Source organism: Notolepis coatsorum, assembly GCF_963971535.1.
Source record: "Notolepis coatsorum genome assembly, chromosome: 1".
In the NCBI taxonomy this organism is placed as follows: Eukaryota; Metazoa; Chordata; class Actinopteri; order Aulopiformes; family Paralepididae; genus Notolepis; species Notolepis coatsorum.
The window spans coordinates 214,452,877-214,474,469 of NC_140165.1; the positions used below are offsets into that span (position 1 = coordinate 214,452,877).

At 44.4% G+C, this 21,593-nt stretch overlaps 2 protein-coding genes across 5 annotated transcripts in view; both read left to right on the forward strand.

The window, feature by feature from the left end:
- vaspb (vasodilator stimulated phosphoprotein b) overlaps positions 1 to 18,995 on the forward strand; it is a 78,879-nt gene extending 59,884 nt beyond the window's left edge. The window contains exons 6-14 of one of the 2 annotated variants that reach the window (XM_084315467.1): positions 7,119 to 7,378; positions 9,617 to 9,759; positions 13,357 to 13,405; positions 13,555 to 13,582; positions 13,699 to 13,741; positions 14,247 to 14,303; positions 15,749 to 15,818; positions 15,948 to 16,005; positions 17,473 to 18,995. In XM_084315467.1, coding sequence (XP_084171593.1) covers positions 7,119 to 7,378; positions 9,617 to 9,759; positions 13,357 to 13,405; positions 13,555 to 13,582; positions 13,699 to 13,741; positions 14,247 to 14,303; positions 15,749 to 15,818; positions 15,948 to 16,005; positions 17,473 to 17,507 — 743 coding nt within the window. In that variant the 3' untranslated portion in view covers positions 17,508 to 18,995. The remainder of the gene's footprint in view (positions 1 to 7,118; positions 7,379 to 9,616; positions 9,760 to 13,356; positions 13,406 to 13,554; positions 13,583 to 13,698; positions 13,742 to 14,246; positions 14,304 to 15,748; positions 15,819 to 15,947; positions 16,006 to 17,472) is intronic. The other variant, XM_084315468.1, reaches the window with a different exon arrangement.
- A 903-nt stretch (positions 18,996 to 19,898) lies between these two features.
- Positions 19,899 to 21,593, forward strand: part of LOC311235461 (clathrin heavy chain 1) — a 62,389-nt gene continuing 60,694 nt past the window's right edge. For 2 of the 3 annotated variants that reach the window (XM_084322922.1, XM_084322924.1), the window contains exon 1: positions 19,899 to 20,648. In XM_084322922.1, the coding sequence (XP_084179048.1) occupies positions 20,607 to 20,648 (42 nt within the window). In that variant the 5' untranslated portion in view covers positions 19,899 to 20,606. The remainder of the gene's footprint in view (positions 20,649 to 21,593) is intronic. The other variant, XM_084322923.1, reaches the window with a different exon arrangement.

Below are 21,593 nucleotides of genomic sequence, written 5' to 3' on the forward strand. Positions count from 1 at the left end.
AATAAATACAGATGGGAATTGTAGTATTTTTGATGCCATATTGAAGAGGAATTTTTCAGAACGACACTTCCCAAAGGTCTCTATGGGGCTTCAAGCAAATTACTTCTGTATGAATTTCTTTAATATCTCTTATTACTCGGGATAATAAACCACAAAACTTAACGTTATTGACATATATTGGAGTGCAGTTAGTTTCTCTTACCTATTTTTAGCATGTAGCAACAATCAGATTTGAAATTAGTTTCAAAATGGCGGCGCTCTGGTGCGCCTGCGCAGTAGAATCAGGAAGCGACGAGGGCGGCGTGTCCCTCCCATGCAGACCCTCGCCGCTGAGAGATCGTGCTGTGCAGGTGAAAAGATGCGACTGCTGCCTCCTCGTGTGCCGGAGGGGATGCAAGGCTTCGTCCACATTGCAGCCGGCTTGTGGGAGGCATGGCCTAACAACGTTCGAGACAGGGGAGGGTAGAATTGGACAATACGAAATTGGGGATGGGAGAAAAATAGAAAAATGGGGAGAAAAAGTAGATGCAAAAAAAAATATTTCAAATTGCATTGGTCCGGATGGGAGAATTCAGTACTGTATCTACAAAACCTTCTGTTTAATCATCTTCCCTTTATTCATTTCCTTAGATTTTTTGTACACGTGATCTCAAGAAGGTACTGAACGAGATCAGTGGCAGTTTTTCATATCATAATTCATATTCTCCTTTGTTTCATCACAATTTAAGCAAGCCTAGTAATAGACACAATATTTCTGACACTGGGAATACATTCACTGAGATCCATAGATGTCCCTAGATACCAAGAACATGCAAATGGATCTTGTAGAAGTGGAGCAATATTCCATTTACTTAGGTATGTATTTTAGGCGGATTTTCAGAAAATAGGGCTCCGGGCTTAAGAGGTTAAAAAGCAATACTTATCTTTTGTCACGAACATAGGGGGTGTAACAATACACAGTTGAGATTCAAACTGAATTTCGATTTTCACGATTCCATAAAATCTTCTATTCTTTATGCATTAAAATGTATTCATAAGAGTTATGATGATTATATATATATATATATATATATATATATTAGGGGTGTAACGGTAAACAAAAACCATGTCACCTTTCGCTACGATTTCGGTACATTTGCAGAATGTGGCTTTCCATGTTCCACTCGGGGGTGATGGAGTGTGCAGTTACAGTTAAGTAGGGCTGTCGACGAATATTCTATATTCAAATTAATAATAGACTTACATACATTCGATTGTGAAAATGTATAATAGATTGTGGGGGAAAAAACGCCCAGGTGGGCGTGGGCCTGAATGTGCTGCATGACGGATAGGAGACATGCAACATCACTTTCATTGAGTTCAGAACCCAACTCGGTAGCGAAGACAGTGATTTGCACTCTGAGCAATTTAAAAACGGTTTGGAAATACTTCAGATTTTGATCAACTTGTGGAACCTAGAAACAAAGTTGTATGCAAGCTATGTAAACTACAGCTGGCCTTTATGCTAACTGTAACTGAGGGGTACAATTCCCTGACTGTATTGAGAGTATGGTATTATTAAACCACTACTTAGTTATGTACTTTAATTACTGGCCATACAGTACATGAATATATCTGGTGAACACCCACACAAGAATACGGCAATGACACATAAAGTTCTAGTTAGAGGGATTTATTATTATTATTAGAGCAAGCAACGGTAGGTTACAGATTGAGAATTATACTTGCGCTTGTAAGGCGAAGAACACTTAAAGTAGGTCAAGAGCGTAAGTCCATGAGAATAGTAAGATGGGTATAAACTGACGCCACCTGTAGCATAGCAATTACATAAGGCACACTAGTAGTCAGCTGGAGACACTGGGGGGTTCCCTCCGGTTGTAAGCCGGCAGGGTAGAGGAATGTTCGGGTGCAAAGTCTGGGTCAACGCGGAATAACGAGGCTCCAGATACAGGAGCCAGTGCAGTACTCTCTTGGTCCGCAGACAAAGCAACAGCTATAATCCAGTATGCCCGACAGCATGGATGAAAGCTAGCCAGCCTCTGGTCCTAGAGGCGGGCTCGAGGGATGCTCCTCACAGGGGTAGATCCCACACGATAGTGGGGTAGACGGTTCTCTGCTCCAGCAGTCACGGTACCAAAGCAATATAATCCAGCCAGAAAAGGCTCTGCATTCGCCGGTGTAGGTTCTCCGGTGTACATATCCAACGGTTCTCGTCTAGGACTCCTCGGGTGGTGGCACGAGTTTAGGCCGCCCAGCCTGGATAAGTGCACTAGCTATAGGTACGACGAACCGGTGGTAATGCTGGTCACTGAAGAACGGTAGCCGCACGATACACTATTACTTCACATTAGAATAAGTCGAACTCAACGATACTACGTTAAACTCTGACACTTTAGCTATATATTCGCACGCGGTTCTCAAGGCTCTATTCAGGGGCAAAGCTGCCCACTTCACGGCACGTTGTCTCGTGGTGAAGGCTTCAACGTTTTAGGATAAGACTACTGCTGTATCCACCTGCGACGTATTTATACGTAAGGTGAATAATCTAGTGCCAACCTCAGTTCTGTCTCGTATTACTGCGCAAACCTGGACATGTTGAGACATGCCTTGGCGTTGCCTTTGAACTTGCCATTGGGGGTATGGCCGTTGGCGCCTAGGGGTCGCCGTCCAATAGGAGAACGAATATTATGGTCTGGTTTGTACCCAGGTAAAGGGATATTCCGTGTATATATACAAAGAATATACAAGGGATATCAAACGATATACAAATATTATACAAGGGATCTCAAGCAATAAATATATATATTCGGTTTAATCTGACCCTTTGTAACACTAATGCTATTTTGGGAGTTCTAGCTTCAAGAATGTAAGTAGCCTACTTTAGTGTAAATCATCCCTCAGGGTAAAACTTGTAGATATTGAATAATGAATAGAGAAAGAAGCGTCATGCAGGTCCTGTTTCATGCCAAGGAAAATATATCGTTTCATGTTTTATCACACCTTGTTTGGAGGTGCGTTGCTGTGTATGAATGTACCGTAATTCCTCTAATAGTGACCCGGGCTTGTATTTGCTTAAACTGTAGCGGGTACCAGGCTTTTATTAGGAGGAGGCATGTATAAGAGAGAGGCCTATATATTTCAAACGGATCATAATGAATAAATCAACATTTTGTGTCAGTTTGAACCCAGTAAAATGTACTGAGTTAATTTATTGAAACCAAGTACTGTATGAAATAGTTAACAGTGCAATTACAGGTGGTCACTGGTCATTTCAACGTTTTCAAAGTGAAATCATTGGGCTGTCTTAAATACTTCGAAGCTTCGAAGCTTCGTTCGATGGCACAAGCTTCGAACATTAAAAAAAAATCGAAGTTTAATTTTTTTTTTTCAATTTTTTTTTTCAATTTTTTTTCAATTTTTTTTTAACTTCGGTGTGTGTGTGCATGGGGCCATTGGGTGGGGCCGGGGGACAAATACACTGGAGGAAAGTAACCCAGCTCAGCACTGCCCAAATTATATCATCACTATTGCCTGTTTGAAGGATATCATCCTCAAACACATATACACCACCTACACGCCTATTCTCAGTCCTTGCCCCACAATGGTGGAATGAACTACCCACCCCAGTTAGGATAGCCAAATCCCATCCAATCTTTCGCCGTCGACTAAAGACGCACTTCTTCAACCATTATCTGAAATAAAATAAAATAAAATAAATCTAACCTTAACTAACCTTACTGTCATGCACTTGTCCTAATAAACTAACCTACACTGTAACACGCAACACTTTGATGAATATTGTTACTCAGCTGATAGAGTTGTATCCTTCCTGATGACCTGTCGTACAGAACTTGTAAGTCGCTTTGGATAAAAGCGTCAACTAAATGTAAATGTGAATGTAAATGCCTTGTAGAATTCCACACATAAGAAAGAAAGATACTGGGATGAATAAACAAAATAGGAAATAAAATGTAGAAATGCATGCAATACATAAATAAATATGAATCTCCATATATGAAATAGAACATTTAGATAAGGTGCTACTGAGATGTTTTGGTGAGTTCTTTGTTTTTTTGTGGAAGTAGCCCTTCTTAAAAATGCATGAACATTCACTGATAATTGGTCTGTAGTGGAGTCTACAAGGTTTACATTGCCGGACCATGTAGAATCCGGACCTTGTAGACTGACATAATTCTGTGCATAGTTTAGTCTACACAGGCCATATTTCAAATAATCAAAATCTTACTTCATTCATCTTAAACATTCTTGATTTGGGGGATTGGTAGTTCCCATGAAATCTGAAGTTGTTCAAACGACAACAGCGATCCACCTTGAATTAAATCACACAGCCGTGTTGGCTGCGTCACAGTCACGAAAGGGGCTACTTAATTCATTAATCCAATCCACTTTATTTATAGAGTACATTTAAAAACAACAAAGTTTACCAAAGTGCTGTTCAAGTCCCACAACATAAAAAAAAAAAAAAAAAAAAAATATTAAAAAAAAAAATATTAAAAAAAATTAATTAATTTTTTTTTAATTCGAAGCTTCGAATTAAAATCGAAGCTCGCCCCCGAAGCTTCGATTGCCAAAAAAAAATTCGAAGGTCAGCCCTAAGTAACTTTACCTTAGCAGCTCAGTATGCAGCTCAGTATATTAGTAACTCGGCTTGTATTAGGAGGTCGGCTTATAATTGCTTAGCTCAAGAGCGCACCCGGCCATTAATAGAGACCCGGTTTGTAATTGAATACCGGTCACTATTAGAGGAATTACGGTATGTTCTATATGTTGTGAACTTTCATTAATTTGGTCTCGCTCCGAGAGACGGCCCCTTCTCAATCTAGCACCAATTCCTCCTCACGCACTGAGAGAGAGAGAGAGAGAGAGGGTGTGTGTGTGTGTGGTGGGGGTGGGTCTCTCAGTGGTGTGCATGGGCTGAACGAACAACATCCGGTCCTTTGCGCAAGTTATATTTTGGGAGGGGGGGAAACTTGGAGTTTTGAATTAAGTTCCACGTGCAAAAAAGGTTCTGTGCGTTCTGTTAGACCAGGCTCATGCATGTGCTATCTTAACTCATTCCCAGCCAACAACGATTATACTCGTTATTGGGCGCCATCGCTTGAACGCCAACAACGAGAGAGTTATTTCTTTTATTCAATGTTTCTATTCATTACAGGCACACGGACTCAATACCGGCCGCATCCACCCAGGTGGCTGTATCGAGCACCCTTTGAAACCTTATATCTTGGCCTGTGCAACGGTCAAATGTCTCCGGGCGCACTTTTCTGGGTCGGGCGAGTCGAGCGGTTCTCCCGATTGCATTGAAGTGCGTCAAATACCCCCGATCCATATGTTGTGGTGGGTTATGTCGTGGACCAGATGGAGATCAGATGGACCAGATGGCGATCAAACTATTGGAATATTATTTTTGGAATACTCCCGGCATTCTCGTTGCATTATTATATTATCACAGGTAAGGGCTATCTGACGTCAATTCTAGCTTGATCGTGCAATGTTTTTATACTGATCCAGCTGATCAGCGTTTTTAGTGTTCAATACGAATGCAATCAAAGAATCAGAAACCCCCCCCCCCCCCCCTTTCATGCATTCATGATGAAACGTAATACCTATTATATACATTTGATTTGGAAATAGTAGCGTGTCCAGGCAAGAAACGCCAAAGCTTATAGTAGAATTCACGTATAAGGCTATAACTCAGCCTTTTGGGAATTATCCCAGTCCAGACCACTCTGAAATTATACTTATATTCACCACGGGATAACGCTCAAACGTATGCATGGAAAAGTTATCTCTTTTTTGCATCTTGGCCGGAAGAAAGTCACTGTCAAATGACCATAGTATTGTCCCCATAGCTATAATATAGATATAGCTCTACAAACAAGGTGACACACTCCTATCTTTAAAGCGTGGCATAGCTACAACGGGACCTGGCTAATGGCACCCAGAAAAGTGGCAATTTTTTTTACTTGAAATTGAGGACTGCATACTTTTTTTGCAAAGCTTAGCTTTATACTTATAGCACATGCATGAGCCTGGTCTCTTTTGAAAGATAACATTCTGAAGTTACTAATGCAAAAAAGGAAAATCACTTTTAGTGCTAATGAAATAGAGTAACAGAGGTCTGAACTTGAGTTGAACTTGTGTACTCACATTTTTCTGTAGTGGTTCCAATATAAAAAATAAATATATTAAAAACAAATAGGTATAAGCTGGAAAACACAGCGGTTCCATAGCCTGAAGTCGTATGTAGTACAGGTCCACATTTGATAAGAATCCGTTCAGAAATGGTTCTTTGAGAGACGTCAGAGTAAAACCGGTGACAAAAAGAAAAGCTCTCCAAAATCCATTTCCTCATCCACGGCCGTTCATTCTGAAGTGTGATTCACTTCTCGTTTTCGCTCGTCAACTTTCACCTACTTCCTGTATTTACACCCCCCCCCCCCCCCACATGGGGTATCGTTGGAAAGGTACACACATTGGCTACAACCCTGACCAATCATTTTTGCCATCAGCGGATGATTGGCAGTTCTGGAGCGTCTAGAGTCCGGGGTGGGCATCTGGCACGTGTCGCGTAAAGAGACGCTCGCCTGACATATCATCATGTAACTCGAGAACCGAGGCACGGATTTGGTCAAGTGAGGTGCCGTTTCAACGGCAACTAATAGATATTTCAAACTGTAATTTATATGTTTGGCGGAAAATGCAGCCCAGAGCCGCTAAACGCTCAAAGTGCTGTGACTTGTGTGCATGGGCATGAGGGCCCGATTTCGGTGCAAGTTAAGAGGTTAAGTAACGTTGCATTCATTCGGTACACAGCGCATACTGAATCGAAGGTCCCATACCGAAAGTTTGTTACGAATACCTATACTGTTACACCCATAATATATATATATATTACTACACAGCTTGGCTTGGCTCATAAAAATACACATTTTTATTTCAAAGCTGTAAACAATGAAGTTGAAGAAGAATCGTCTTTACAATTTTCAGTACAGTGCAATGAATGAATTGTGGATTCTGTATTGAGTGTAACAGATGGTTACACTCCTACATGGTAAGCGGTCTGTGACGGTTCCTGTGTCTCTTGTCCCCTATAGTCTCTATCCCCCCACCTCCACCACCGGCCCCCGGGGGCCCTCCTCCACCGCCGGCCCCTCCTCCACCCCCCGGCCCTCCTCCGCCCATTGGGATCCCCCCCCCTCCAGGACCACCTCCCTCAGGACATCCGCCTGCCCCGCCTGCCCCACCTCCACCTGGAGGAGGAGGAGGTGGTGGAGGAGGAGGAGGAGGAGGATTAGGTGGAGCTGGAGGTCTGGCAGCTGCCTTGGCAGGGGCTAAGCTTCGCAAAATTGCCAAGGTTAGTATGGAGGTGTGCCCGGATTGTTACTTCGATATGATGCTAATTTTAGTATCGTGACTCTGGTTATAATTCATATATTATTACAGAAATATTATATATGGCGACCGGGTAGCGCAGCGGACTAAGCGTCTATCTACCACTGCAGAGACACTGGTATCGAATCCAGCTGTCAGCGGTGCCTCCGGCTTGGCCGGCTGTCATACTGACACAATTGGCAGTGTCAGCGGGAGGGAAGCCGGTGGGTGGTAATCTGGTCGTTGTAAACAGCGACTCCTACAGGTCAGTCAGGGCGCCTGCACAGCGAGGAAGGGATCTGGGTGAGGTAGTGTGCCCTCCCACGCGTTACACTCACCCAATGAGAGTCCTCGCTGCCAGGTGAAAAGAGGCTGCTGGCTGTCTCCTATGTATCGGAGGAAGCATGTGATGGACTTCAGGGCTCCCTAGACCGGCAAGTAGGGGGCAAATGCGCGCAACGACCAGGAAGGGGAGGGGGGAATTCGCATAACGACTAACTTGGGATGGGAGGAAAATACAAGAAAAATAGGAGGAGAAAAAGTGGATACAAAAAATTAAGAAATATTATATATGATGGCGCTTTACTCAGTGTTGACGCATAGAAAACGGAGAAGAAAAGAAGATGCATTAAAAGAGGGCAGCTTCGAGGCGGCTGGGTGGCGCAGCGGACTAAGCACTCGTCACCAACGCAAGAGACACTGGTATCGAATCCGGCTGTCAGCGTTGCCTCCGGCTTGGCCGGCCGTCATACTGGCTCGATTGGCAGAGTCAGCGGGAGGGAAGCCAGTGGGTGGGTCCGGGTCGTTGTAAACAGCGATTCCTACAGTTCGGTCGGGGCGCCTGCACAGCGAGGGAAGGATCTGGAGGGAGGTAGTGTGACCTTCCACACGTTACACTCTCCCAGTGAGAGTCCGCACTGCCAGGTGAAAAGAAGTGGTGGGCTGGGTACACATGTGTCGGAGGAAGCATGTGATAGTCTCTGCCCTCCCAGACCGACGGTAGGGGGTAGAGTGCGCAACGACCAGGAAGGGGATTGGGAATTGGCATAATGACTTAACATTGGGAGGGGAGAAAAACGGAAGGGGGAAAAAGATAATATATATTAAAAAAAAAAGGGGCAGCTTCAAACTGACATCAAATGTCACCTTGACGCTAACTAATGTCTAATTCATACTCGGGACGTGGTTGCGCAGGTTGCGGCGAGACTGCAGAGCTCCCACAAGGCCTACATGCATGCAGTCAAAAATGTAACGCAAGCTGACGTGGACAGCGCATTCCATTCCATTCGTGATTAACTACATTACAAATATGGACCAAATCGAAGAAAGGAAAATATAGCCATTTGTGGAACACAACGCAGCACAGCCACCTAGTGGTTCGGCAGTGTACTGCAAACATGGACCAAATCGAAGAAAGAAAGGCTGAGGAAGTCCGAAAATATAGCCAATTTTGTGGAACACAACGCAGCACAGCCACCTAGTGGCTCGGCAGTGTACTGCAACCCACTCATTGAACTGATGTGGAAGTATGTCGGTCTAGCTCCCGCACAGAAAATATCAGTGACAAGGGCGGCTGAGTGGCGCAGCGGAGATTGCGCTTGTCACCAATGCAAGAGACTCCGGTATCGAATCCGGGTGTCTGCATTGCCTCCGGAGAAAAAGTGGATAAAAAAAATATCAGTGACAGCCGGCATTGAAGCATATCTCGGCCTTAGCGAGCGCTCGGCCCGTGTGTCACGGGTCAGAACTGAATCAAAGTTCATATGGGTCTGACCACACAACAACACGGTGCTTAGCCAATAATATGTTCCATCACATTTAATACACATAATTACTGTAACATTCCTCAACTTAAACAATCAGTTTTGAACAGTGGGCTGCGTGGAGGGATTTCGGTGACACAATATCGTATCCCCTTTTCATGCCAAAATATTGTATTTAAGTATTATTGTGACGATTTTACTTACAACCGTAGATGTATTTCAAGTATAATCTCACAATAGCTCAGGGCATATTCATCATACATTTTATTGCTGAGACCTGTGTCGGGTTCTCTTGTGTTTTAGGACTGGTTCAAATTGAAGAAATTCATTGTATTCATTCCATATAACTCTTAGACCTGAGCCTAATTGCAAGGCTCTGGTACCTATATCGGTCTATTATTTGAGGTACTATATACTATTTTACAAATCCTGTGTGTCTTCTATTCTGCTGCCCCCAGCAGGAGGATGGAGGCGCTGCAGCCCCGGCACCCAAACCTGATGCCAACCGCAACAGTAGCTCGGGTGGAGGAGGAGGAGGAGGAGGAGGAGGAGGCGGCGGCGGCGGCTTAATGGGCGAGATGAGTGCCATCCTAGCACGGAGGTTTGTGGCAAGGATTTGCACCCATACTATATTCTTTGTTGGCTTCTGTTGATTAATGCTCCATCAAGAGCACTCGTTATTCTACCATTATCCTAAGGAATCAGTTTCCTATTGGCACGTTTCAGTTACTGGTATGCATGATGATGATGCTGTTGGGGGGAAAAACACATCTAATTTTGACATATCGCCATTTCGAGAGATTGTCCCTGTAACAGATTTTGTGTTCATAGGTGTATACAGTGTATATATTTTTTTGATCCACTTTTTCTCCTTATTTTTCTATTTTTCTCCCATCCCAATTTCGCCTCGCCAATTCTCCCTTCAATTCTCCCCTCCCCTGTCTCGAACGTTGCTAGTCTATGCCTCCCACTGGTCGGCTGCAGTGAGGACCAAGCCTTGCATCACGTGTCCCCTCCGGTACACGAGGAGGCAGCTGTCGCATCTTTTCACCTGTACAGCGCGATCTCTCAGTGGCGAGGAGTAACGCGTGGGAGGCTCACGCTGCCCCCATTACTTCCTGATTCTGCTGTACAGGCGCACCAACCGACCTGTAGGAGTCGCTGTCCACAACGTCCGATCCGCACCCACCAGCTTTCCCACCCCTAACACTGCCAATTGTGTTGGTATGAACGACCAGCCAAGCTGGTAGCAACGCCGAGAGCTGGGCTCGAACCCAGCATCTCCTGCGTTAGTGGACAAGCGCCTTGCCCACTGCGCCACTTAGCCGCCCTACAGTGTATATTTTGATGGATCTCTCAGCCATTGACGTTAACTCATTCAGTGCCGGAGCGATATGCCCGATATAGGTCTAGTACACCACCGCTTTATCAATGGGGGGACTGCGAGATTTGCGAGTGCTTAAAATATATTTTAAATTATAGCTATGGGTCTAATACACCCGTCGATTATCAGTGAGTTGCTTCCAGTCAACATGTACAAAACGGAATGTTTTTTCATCTGTACATTTCCGTTTTATACCGTTTTGAATATGCATATAGTTTGGGTGCTTCTGTGTAATTCCAGGAAAAGACGTGATAATGGCGTTTTAGTGGAATACACTAAACACGTCATTTTTCGCCTGATTATAGAATCTTTCTGAAATCAATGCTAGATCATCATTATTATCCTTCCTCATGCAAGAATGAAAAGAGCCTCGTAGCGCGAGGCTCCCCCAGTCCCCTCCTGCACTCAACGGCACACAGCCACACACACACACACACACACACACACACACACACACACACACACACACACACACACACACACACACACAGAGACAGCGTCGATCGGGGTAGAAATAAATATCAGATCAACGATCAAATTTATATATAGTGTTCTTACCTTGTATCTAATGTAATGCAAAAGAAATAATCCAATTATCTGATCGTCATTCCAAATACTGCTTGTGGAGGTCCGTACCACATTACCGACCGTTACACACTGGCGGCCGGGCGGGGTTACTGTTCCATGCCATCGTTGTTGAGGCCTACCTCGCCTGAGTATTTAAACCCCACCCACACGGCTCGGATCGTCCCAGAAAATAAACTACACCATTCCCAATGGAGTGCAACACCAGCTGGAAGGTAGGCGGCGCTATTTGCCCTTTTGCGAGCTCAGACCCATTCCCAACGATAACATCAGGCTGGATGGATGAAAATGAATGGATATCGCTAATAAAAGAAATAACGATTAAAACCCGACTATACTCGTGATTGTCTCTCAAGCGATGGTGAGTTAACCCGACTATCATCGTGACTGGCGCTGAATGAGTTAAAAATGGGTGTAAATATACTCCATGAAACTTTAAAGTCGCTAGACGGAGGTCATTTTTCCCTTGTGAAAATAACTGCACATTTACGTTCGCTAACGCTACTGTATTCTTTTACGGCAAGCCTTTCAAATTAGGGAGATGATAACGAGAGCACCCAACTGAAGACGTGCAGGGCTTATAGTAGAGAGTTAAACAACCCTTCAGAAGGCTGGGTTACATATGACTAGCAACTCTCAAAACGTTCTCTCAGTCTCATGGAGTATTTCCACCCTTTTTCAATATCGATGAATGGCGTTTAGTAAGGTAAGCTGAGATCGGCTAAAACACACAGCGTATACACATTATTAACACAACATGAGTTAAAGGTGCACTCTGATTTAATGAATCATTTCTAAAGTATATTTTCAGAACTGAATAAACAAACTGGATCCCTGGAACATGGTTTGAACCTAGAAAGCTTCCTGAGAAGTTACTACTTCATAGCCATCATTTACAAAGCAGGGCCCGCAATTTTCAGAAAACATATTCTAGGCTTACGTTTGGTTCACGGTGCTTAAAAGCTTTTAACTTTATGATAACATAGACTAATTCTAAGAATTACAGTAAATGTATCTTGCAGGCTCTGCAAACAAATCCCCCTTTCTTCCCAAACTGCATAGTGCACCTTTTAATTAGACCGGTATGGTCCTTCAAGGCGCAGATCAGATTCTGCCTTCTGATTCTTCACTTAGTTGTGTCCTTAAAACAAGAGCATGTGTTTTCAATAAACGTCCTGCACAGTCGGGTGAATAAACAGGGTTTGCACAAGGTCCTTGAAGTGCTTCAAGTGCTTGATTAATTTTTGACAAAAAAAAGTCAAGGCCTGGAATTCCTTGAAAACAGCCAATTTTTTAACAAGGTGCTTAAAAAGTCCTTGAAATTAAAATCAACCATTCGCATTGAAAGTTTTGTTCGTCCATGATAAAATTGTTCCGAATCAAGATTTTTTTTTTCCATCTACTCTTTCTCCTCCTTTTTTCTGTATTTTTCTCCCATCCCAATTTAGTCGTTATGCCAATTGCTTAATCCGCTGCGCTCCCCGACCGCATTTTTTTCCATATTTTTTTCATCAACCTTTTCTCCCATTTTCAATTTTTCTCCCATCCCAATTTCGTATTGTCCAATTCTACCCTCCCCTGTCACGAAACGCTGTTAGGCCATGCCTCCCACAGGCCAGCTGCAATGTGGACGAAGCCTTGCATCACGTGTCCCCTCCGGTACACGAGGATGCAGCCGTCGCATCTTTTCACCTGCACAGAGCGATCTCTCAGCGGCGAGGGTCTGCGTGGGAGGGACACGCCGCCCCCGTCGCTTCCTGATTCTGCTGCGCAGGCGCACAAACCGACCTGTAGGAGTCGCTGTCCACAACGTCCGATCCCCACCCACCAGCTTCCCACCCCTAACACTGCCAATTGTGTTAGTATGAACGACCAGCCAAGCTGGTAGCAATGCCGAGAGCTGGGCTCGAACCCAGCATCTCCTGCATTAGTGGCGAGCGCCTTGCCCACTGCAGCACTTAGCCGCCCCAGCATTTTTTTCCATTTAAAGTGTAACTAATTGTCAGAAATTGGTTTTAAACCATAAATATTGGATCTGATTTCTTCATTCTATAAAAAACATTTAAAAGAAAAATAGTGCTTGGAAAAGTACTTGAAAGTCATTGAATTTTGCAATGTCTGTGGGAACCCTGAAACAAATCGACACTTCAGCCTTGGATTATAGAAAAGTGAAATATCCTCATCCTAATGCTTTTCTCACGACGGTCTGTTTGTCTGTCTGTCCCTCAGGAGAAAAATAGCAGACACGGGGGATACACCAGCCAAGACACAAGACAATGTGAGCATTCAGTTGGCTGTTTTGTCTGCCTCTATTTCACAACATTCAGTGTGGCAATACAAGCCCAACGGAGATGTGTGCTTTTCACAGGAAAGGTGCTCAGAGGTTTTCTCACTCTTTAACAGGAACTCTCACTCTTTTCTTCACAGGATGAGTCAGAATCTCAAGGCCAAAATGGTAACCGCTTAACCTTTTCAGCTGCACTCATTCTGACACGTGTCTGACTTTATGTATACAAGATGTACCGCATGGTGTATGAAATGTGTGTTTATTATATGCATCCTCCTTCCCAGAACCCGTTAAAAGACCCTGGGAGAAATCGTCTACTATGCCCAGGTAAGCCAGGTCGCAACCGGATGCCGTTTCTTGGTGTCAGTCAATATAACAGCTCCCCCAAAGCGATTGGGGTGTGTGTGTATTCTAATACATCTAAATGTGTAGTTCGGCCATCATTTCAAGTGTGTGTGTGCGCATGCACCATTACCATTCTAAAAGTAGAATGTGTGCATGTGCGCCATTACCAATCTAAGAGCAGAGTGTGTGCGTGTGCGCATTTTGCACAATTACCAATCTAAGAGCAGTGTGTGCGTGCGCCATTACCAATCTAAGAGCAGAGTGTGTGCGTGTGCGCATTTTGCACAATTACCAATCTAAGAGCAGTGTGTGCGTGCGCCATTACCAATCTAATAGCAGAGTGTGTGCGTGTGCCATTACAATCTAAGAGCAGAGTGCGTGTGTGTGTGCGCCGTTACCAATCTAAGAGCAGAGTGCGTGTGTTCGCAATTACCAATCCGTGCGCCATTACCATTCTAAGAGTAGAGTGTGTGTGTTTTACTAACAGGAGTAACTCCATTTCCAAGAGCACGGACTCCACATCTTCATTGTCCCAAGGTCCCAGGTATAAAAGCTGTCCCATTCTCTCATGTCCTCAGTAGACGCCCCCCCAATTCTCTTTCCCCTTTCAGGTCTCGGCACAGCCTTTCTGCAGAAAGCTCCTTGGGGTATTATTCCATGTAACAGCTGGTAGCACCATCTAACGGATTAGAGAAGGCCATGCAGGGGACACCTGCTGAGTGCTTCTTAGTAGGGATGCACCGATTCCCAGTGTCTTTACCACCGATAATGGAAGCGGAGCCCTAAACTGAAAGTATTGGCCGATAACACAGCACTGATACGATCCATCGTTTTTTTTTTTTTTTTTAACTTTGACCAGTCAGCTGGTTCTTTTCAGCGTTTATCGCTTTTTCTGGTCAAGCATGACCAACAGAAACAGGTTGAATCGGATATAGATCGGGGAAAGACACTCTGAGAAAATACGGCGAGTCCGGGAGTCGAACTCGTGTACCCCAGATCCGTGACGTGCACGGTTGTCCCCGACGCCGAAATAGCGCCGAGATACGCGGTGAGCTACTGGAGCTCCCCACGATCCATCGCTTTTATGGAACATTATCTTGGGATCATTGTGCAAAATGTAATTTGAGATGATGTATTTTTCTCCATCAGATGGATCTAATGTGCCAAAAGTGCAGAAAATAAATTGGCTTCGTTTTTGACATGTTGCATATGGCTTTCGGTTTTAGTAGTGGGGAAATTCCTGGTTTTATCCTGGTATTGGCCTGGTATCCCATACCATCATCGGTGCATCCCTACGTTTCAATTGGACTGCCGAAAACAACACGATTTGGATATTGGTGACTGTTGACAAATCTATATTGGAATCTTTGTAGTTTTGCATGCTACCTCCAACAGTTAGGTGGTGCAATGGTGTCCTGGTCAACTTTCTGGTGTTTTCCTGCCTCGCCTCCACTAGCCAGGGTTTAGCCGTGCTGTGCCGTCTGGCACACAGTGAGCATTTTCCATTATCTTTAGAACCTGGCCAAACCTGGCTGAGCCTGCCGCCTTTCACAATCTGGCCAGACCTGGCCAAAGCCATGTGGGACTGATGTATCATATGGTTTAGCTCATGTACCACAGTTGTTGGTGGGAAATTTTAAGAGAGTTTACAATAAATGCAATAGAGACGTAAACCCAACCCAACTATACCATGCCATGGCTAGCCCCAGCCAGGCTAAACATAGCTACTGGAGACGAGACGTGTAGGGATGTGCATGTATATTTGGGTTTTTTTGGTACTCCGTTACCACCTCCTTCTCTTCCCTGTGGTGCTATGGCGATGGGCTTGATTGACAGCTGAGGTTGTCACAGTGATGAACTTACCAGGCTTTTGCAATATGTCTAAAAGCATTCAAGAATGATAGTCATTTCAATCTCTCTCTCGGTTTCTCTCTCTCTCTCTCCCTCTACCCCCTTCCCATCTCTCTCTCTCTTTCTCTCTTTTCTCAGGACAAAGCCAGCAGGTGGTGTTAATGACACAGGTCCAGGTGACGACTCAGATTTGGAGAAAATGAAGCAGGTAAAGCGCTCGCCTGTCTTGGAACCATGGCCTTAGGATCTAGAGAACAACATCCACATCTGAATCTAAGCTTCTACGTGGCTATAGCTCAAGAAATAAAACCTATTTTGTCAATTGTTTTCCCGGCAGGAAATTCTGGAGGAGGTGCGGAAAGAATTGCAAAAAGTCAAGGAGGAAATCATTGGAGGTAAGTGGTCCAGTTAGTGACGACTGTAGTGACACCAGGCTAAACTACTCTATTAATGTCACAGATACTGTAGCTACTAGTGATGCCAGGCTAAACTACTCTATTAATGTCACAGATACTGTAGCTACTAGTGATGCCAGGCTAAACTACTCTATTAATGTCACAGATACTGTAGTGATGCCAGGCTAAACTACTCTATTAATGTAGTGATACCAGGCGAAACTACTCTATTAATGTAGTGATACCAGGCTAAACTACTCTATTAATGTCACAGATACTGATAATTGAGCACTAACACAATGCTATCTAGTGATAATAAAAGTATTATCTAGTGGTTAAATTACATGCGCACAAAATCTCTGTTATGCTGCGACCAATTTGTTGTGTCTGACCTGTCGGTACAAGGATGTACCAAGTAATGGTTTGCCAAGTAATGGCTTTCAAACGTACACATTTTTACTTTTGACTGTAGTGCCACCTGTTGGCCAACTGGAGTGAAGTGAGTGAGGCATTGGCAGTTGTGGCATGTGAAAAAAGTAGTTGAACGGCTCACCTCACTAGACTCACCTCACTAGACTTTACAGCACCCAGTTGTGTCATGTCTCTATCACGTGGTTACTGTGAATTTCTGGGATAGACCGACATATACCAGCTGCTTGGTCACCGAAAAAAAAATGTAAAAAATAAATCGGAGGTTGGTATTTGGTTAGATTCAAACTTTAAAATGTCTACACAATAAAGTAGCTGTCAGAAATGTACAATATCAAATAAAGCACTCTGTATCAGCGAGTACTACTTGGTACTCTGTATCAGCGAGTACTACTCTGTACTCTGTATCGGCGAGTACTACTTGGTACTCTGTATCAGCGAGTACTACTTGGTACTCTGTATCAGCGAGTACTACTTGGTACTCTGTATCAGCGAGTACTACTTGGTACTCTGTATCGGCGAGTACTACTTGGTACTCTGTATCAGCGAGTACTACTTGGTACTCTGTATCAGCGAGTACTACTTGGTACTCTGTATCAGCGAGTACTACTTGGTACTCTGTATCAGCGAGTACTACTCTGTACTCTGTATCTGCGAGTACTACTTGGTACTCTGTATCAGCGAGTACTACTTGGTACTCTGTATCAGTGAGTACTACTTGGTACTCTGTATCAGCGAGTACTACTTGATACTCTGTATCAGCGAGTACTACTTGGTACTCTGTATCAGCGAGTACTACTTGGTACTCTGTATCAGCGAGTACTACTTGGTACTCTGTATCAGCGAGTACTACTTGGTACTCTGTATCAGCGAGTACTACTCGGTACTCTGTATCAGTGAGTCCTCATACCTGCGGAAAGCAATATCTATGCACCTCTAGCGACGATCTCGGAAAATCTGACTCATTACAACTTGGAATTCATATCCAGTTTTTAAGGTATTTATTTTGTATTTCTTCTTTTCCCATTCATCCCACAGCCTTTATTCAGGAGCTGCAGAAGAGAAGCACATAGTTCTGCTATAGGAGCATCAGGAGGACTGGAGGGATGAGATGAAGGGAGGCGGCTGTGGACTCTTCTCTGCTGCCCCCTCCTGTGTAGCCCAGGGATTTCCCTTTTTTTTTTTTTTTTTTTTTTTAACGCACGCTTTTTCCCCCTCTGTCACGAATCACATTCACCTGTAGGCATATGTTCATATGCGTACATTTTAATACCTAGTCACTTCATGCAGAAATGGTAACCCAGGGGATTTATCTACGTTGCTGTGGTGATCCCACCTCTTCCCTTGGTGTCATTATCATCCCTAGATCTTCTTCTTCCTTGAGAACACCACTTCAGAGCACACCATTACAGCTCTAGTTGGATCATATGCACCCTCCCCTTCTCTGCCTGAGGAAATGCTGCCCTCGCTTCTCCCTCCTCCCTCATGTCAGACATGGACAGGGCAGTCTCCAGTATTCAGGGACATCATATCATTCACCGCAATATGTTACCATAATATCAAGAGTGCTGGCATGTGTGTCTCTGTCTGTTTCTCTCTCTCTCTCTCTCTCTCTCTCTCTCTCGCTCTCTCTCTCTCTCTCTCTCTCTCTCTCTCACCAATATTCAACCTCAAATACTGCCTTCACAGGGTTTGATTCAAATAACCCTTTGTAGGGAAAAAAGCTAAATGTCTTTGTTCATCTTAGTGATGATTAGAGGAGGAAAGACGGGACATGAATCAGGGACCCCCCAGGTGGGGCAACTACTACCCTATAGCACTCCGTACCCCTTCGTAGGACTGCGGCCTAACGGCAAGAGCTCGGTCCATCCCGCTGCGTCTTTTTTTTTCTTTTTTCTACGGCTCCCCGACAATGGCCAAGAACGACAACGAACACAGCGCAAGCCTCCCATGCTGAGAGACGGAGGAGGAGGAGGAGGAGACATGCAAAGGGAACGTGACGGACAAGCGAAGTACTGTGAAAGAGGAGCGTGTTGTAGTTCTGAGCTTGTGTGGGGAAATCCTTCTCTTTTCATTGCACTTGTTCCAAAAATGAAGTGTGTGTGTCCCTGTGCCACTCTGTATGGACCCACACTTTTTCTATAATTATTTTTTCTCCCTGTTGCTCAAAATGAGATACTACTCATTGGCCAGTGCAGTGGTCCTATACTGTGCTTCTCATCATTTCTTATTTTCCTTCCTCCATTTAGGTATGTTTTCTAACTGAAATATGAAAAATGGCCATGATGAGGTCAATTAATTTGGCCATGACCAACTGCCTTGAGAATAAATATATAAATATATATATAAGGAAAATATATATATTTGTTTTGAGGGAAAATGTTAGCAAAAAAATGAAATGCTGTTTCTATTTTAATTGAGATGACTATGACTGGTGAATGGGGATTTTTTTTTTTTTTGGAATTCTTTTTTTTATGAGATGTTATTTTGGGTGTACTGTTTCTTTTTTCTAATAGAGTATAGGCTTTTTACACTGAAATAAAGAAAACAGCGTAGAGACACTGGATTAGAAATGCCTTTATAGTCAAATACAGCTGCTTCATGAAATGCATTATTGTGTCAATTGAGTATTTTCTTTTGCTTCCTCCAAAACAGGCTTTGGGTCTACATCTCCCTTATATAAATGTTTTTAATAATGCAGGACCTGCTCAGAGGTCTTTAATTGGCATGCAATTATCCTCAACACACACACATGCATTGTCTCTGTAGGATCGCCGATGCAATTCGTCTCTGCGATTAACCCATCCCGTCGTCCTTCCCCCCCCAAGGGCAGCCGGGAGCAGACAGGCGTCAACGTGAGCCGCGCCAGGGGACCAATCCAAGTGCTCCTGTCCGTCTTCGTCAAGGACGCCACAGCATTAGCGATCTGTTGTTGTGCATGTTTTTCCATTGGGTTTATCTTATCGGGGGGGAAACCCTTGCGAGCACGGGGAGAACATGCAAACTCCACACAGAAAGGCCTGGGATATACCCCACCTGGGTACCTGGCATCATGGAAACCTGGTCCCCAAGCGGGAATCGAACCCTGGACCTTCTTGCTGTGAGGCGACAGTGTTAACCACTACACCACCGTGCAGATTAAAACGACCCTAAGAGATATTCACAATCAAAACTAAAATGTCCTAATACCTCGTTATTTTTAAATGGGGGGGGGGGGGGGGGGGGAATGCTTCAGAACGTTTTGACTTCACAGAAGCCACCCTGAAAGCCAGACATAGTTGTCTAATTTTGTGTTGAGAGATTAAACGTATTTACCCCACACCCGAAATGCACCGACGGGCAATAGGCTTCAGCAGGCTATTTGCAAAGGTTTACTATTGAAATATGGATGCCACAAATTCTGACCCAGCGAATGATTATGAATCCAAAATTCGATTAATAATTTTAGTAGTGTCCTGCTTGGGGGTCCCCCCAGCCTGCGTCATAATTTATATAATTTATCACATTTTATGCATATTTCAACACAATGATTCCTAACACTGGATGGGTGAACGCTAGAAAACTGTTGGAAGTACACTTCTGGAGTGGACTGATGCTGATACTAATGATATTCCAATTACTACAACGGAACTGACGCACAGAGGGGCGAAGTGTGTGATGGTCTGTGGGATGATGTGGCAAATACTTTGAATTTGTGAACGGAATGGGAATTCATACAAGTACAGGTCCTTACTCCAAATTGGAAATAGAGAGTAAATAGAGCGTAAAGAACATGACATTTGGCCATAATCATCTTCCAGTGTGTCCTTCCAGAGAGCTGCCCCGATGCTTCCGGACTGAGGAGGAGAGTCAAGAGTCCTTTCCGCCGCCATTGCGGATTTCGGAGCGGGGGGATCAGTGCTGAAGAAGCCACTGCTATTCATCGATGCAGTGGAGGAGAAAAGCACACTGATTGGGGGAAGGCGAACTTGACATTTTCGTATCGGAAACTCAATTAAAAAAAAACAGCCCTCATATCACGGTGATTGGGTTGTTGTCTGCGCCGCCTGGCTCCGACCTACACCGCTCCGCCGAGGAGGTCGTCGCTGAGCACGGCGCTACTTCCTAGCGAGCCAGCGTTCAGCTCGAACCCCGCCGGGAGTCCAGAGCAGCCGTGCAGAACAACCATCACCATGGCTCAGATATTACCTATCCGCTTCCAGGAGCACCTACAGGTATGCAACTTGCGATCTGCATCGCGAATCAAAGCATTTCCCCCTGAGTCCATTTCTGTGCTTTCCACACTTCAGTTTGACAGCTCGTTCAGCTAGCTAGTCCGCTACGAGCTAACGTTCGGTTAAACGTCAACACCGCAGCAAATGAATGACCTCCCCTCCCCCGGTTAGCCACGAGCTAACGTTAGCCGTTTCAACTGACAAGCCGCATTAGCTAGTAGGGTCGATGCTAGATCACACGGGGTCATCGTCGTTTTATTGGGGGTCGTCGGTGTTTGGCCAAACTGCAAAGCCCCAAGTCGTCATAATGTTAACATTAAAAGTGGTTTATGAACCCATTCTTAACCTTAACCACCCCACTACCTAATCAATTAAAAATAAATGTAAACATTTTCTTCCGGACCGTGGGATCTATCATCTACCATTAGCTAGCTTGCTATACCGTTAGCTGTCAACGTCGACGAGCTGAACCTACTGCTGGGGACATTTCATTCATTGCCCTTTGATGCAGCTCATGTTTTGCATAGCGTTGTAGCTAACATGGGGTCATATAGCTGGTTAAAAAAGCCATCTACCAGTCAGAGTTGGCTAATGTCACAATCATGTTTATGTGTCGTGAGACTCATGAGAGTCAAGTATCAAGGCAGTGAATGCACCGACGTCACGCAATTTCTTAACACCTCACAGAACCAGCAAGCCAAGCATCCGTGTTTGACAGCAGACGTTAGCCATTTTTTTAAGTAATCGACTGATGCGAGCAACGTTACTACAACATCATAACGTTAGGAGGTGCAGTCCCGGCCCGCATCATGCAGGTTATCATTCATATCATGGCCCACATCATATCTGTCCAGGCCATCGGACCGAGAAAGCAAGGTCCTTGACTGAATTTCTATATGACAAGAAATGTAGGTTATTTTTAGGTAAACCAGGTGTTCAAAAATG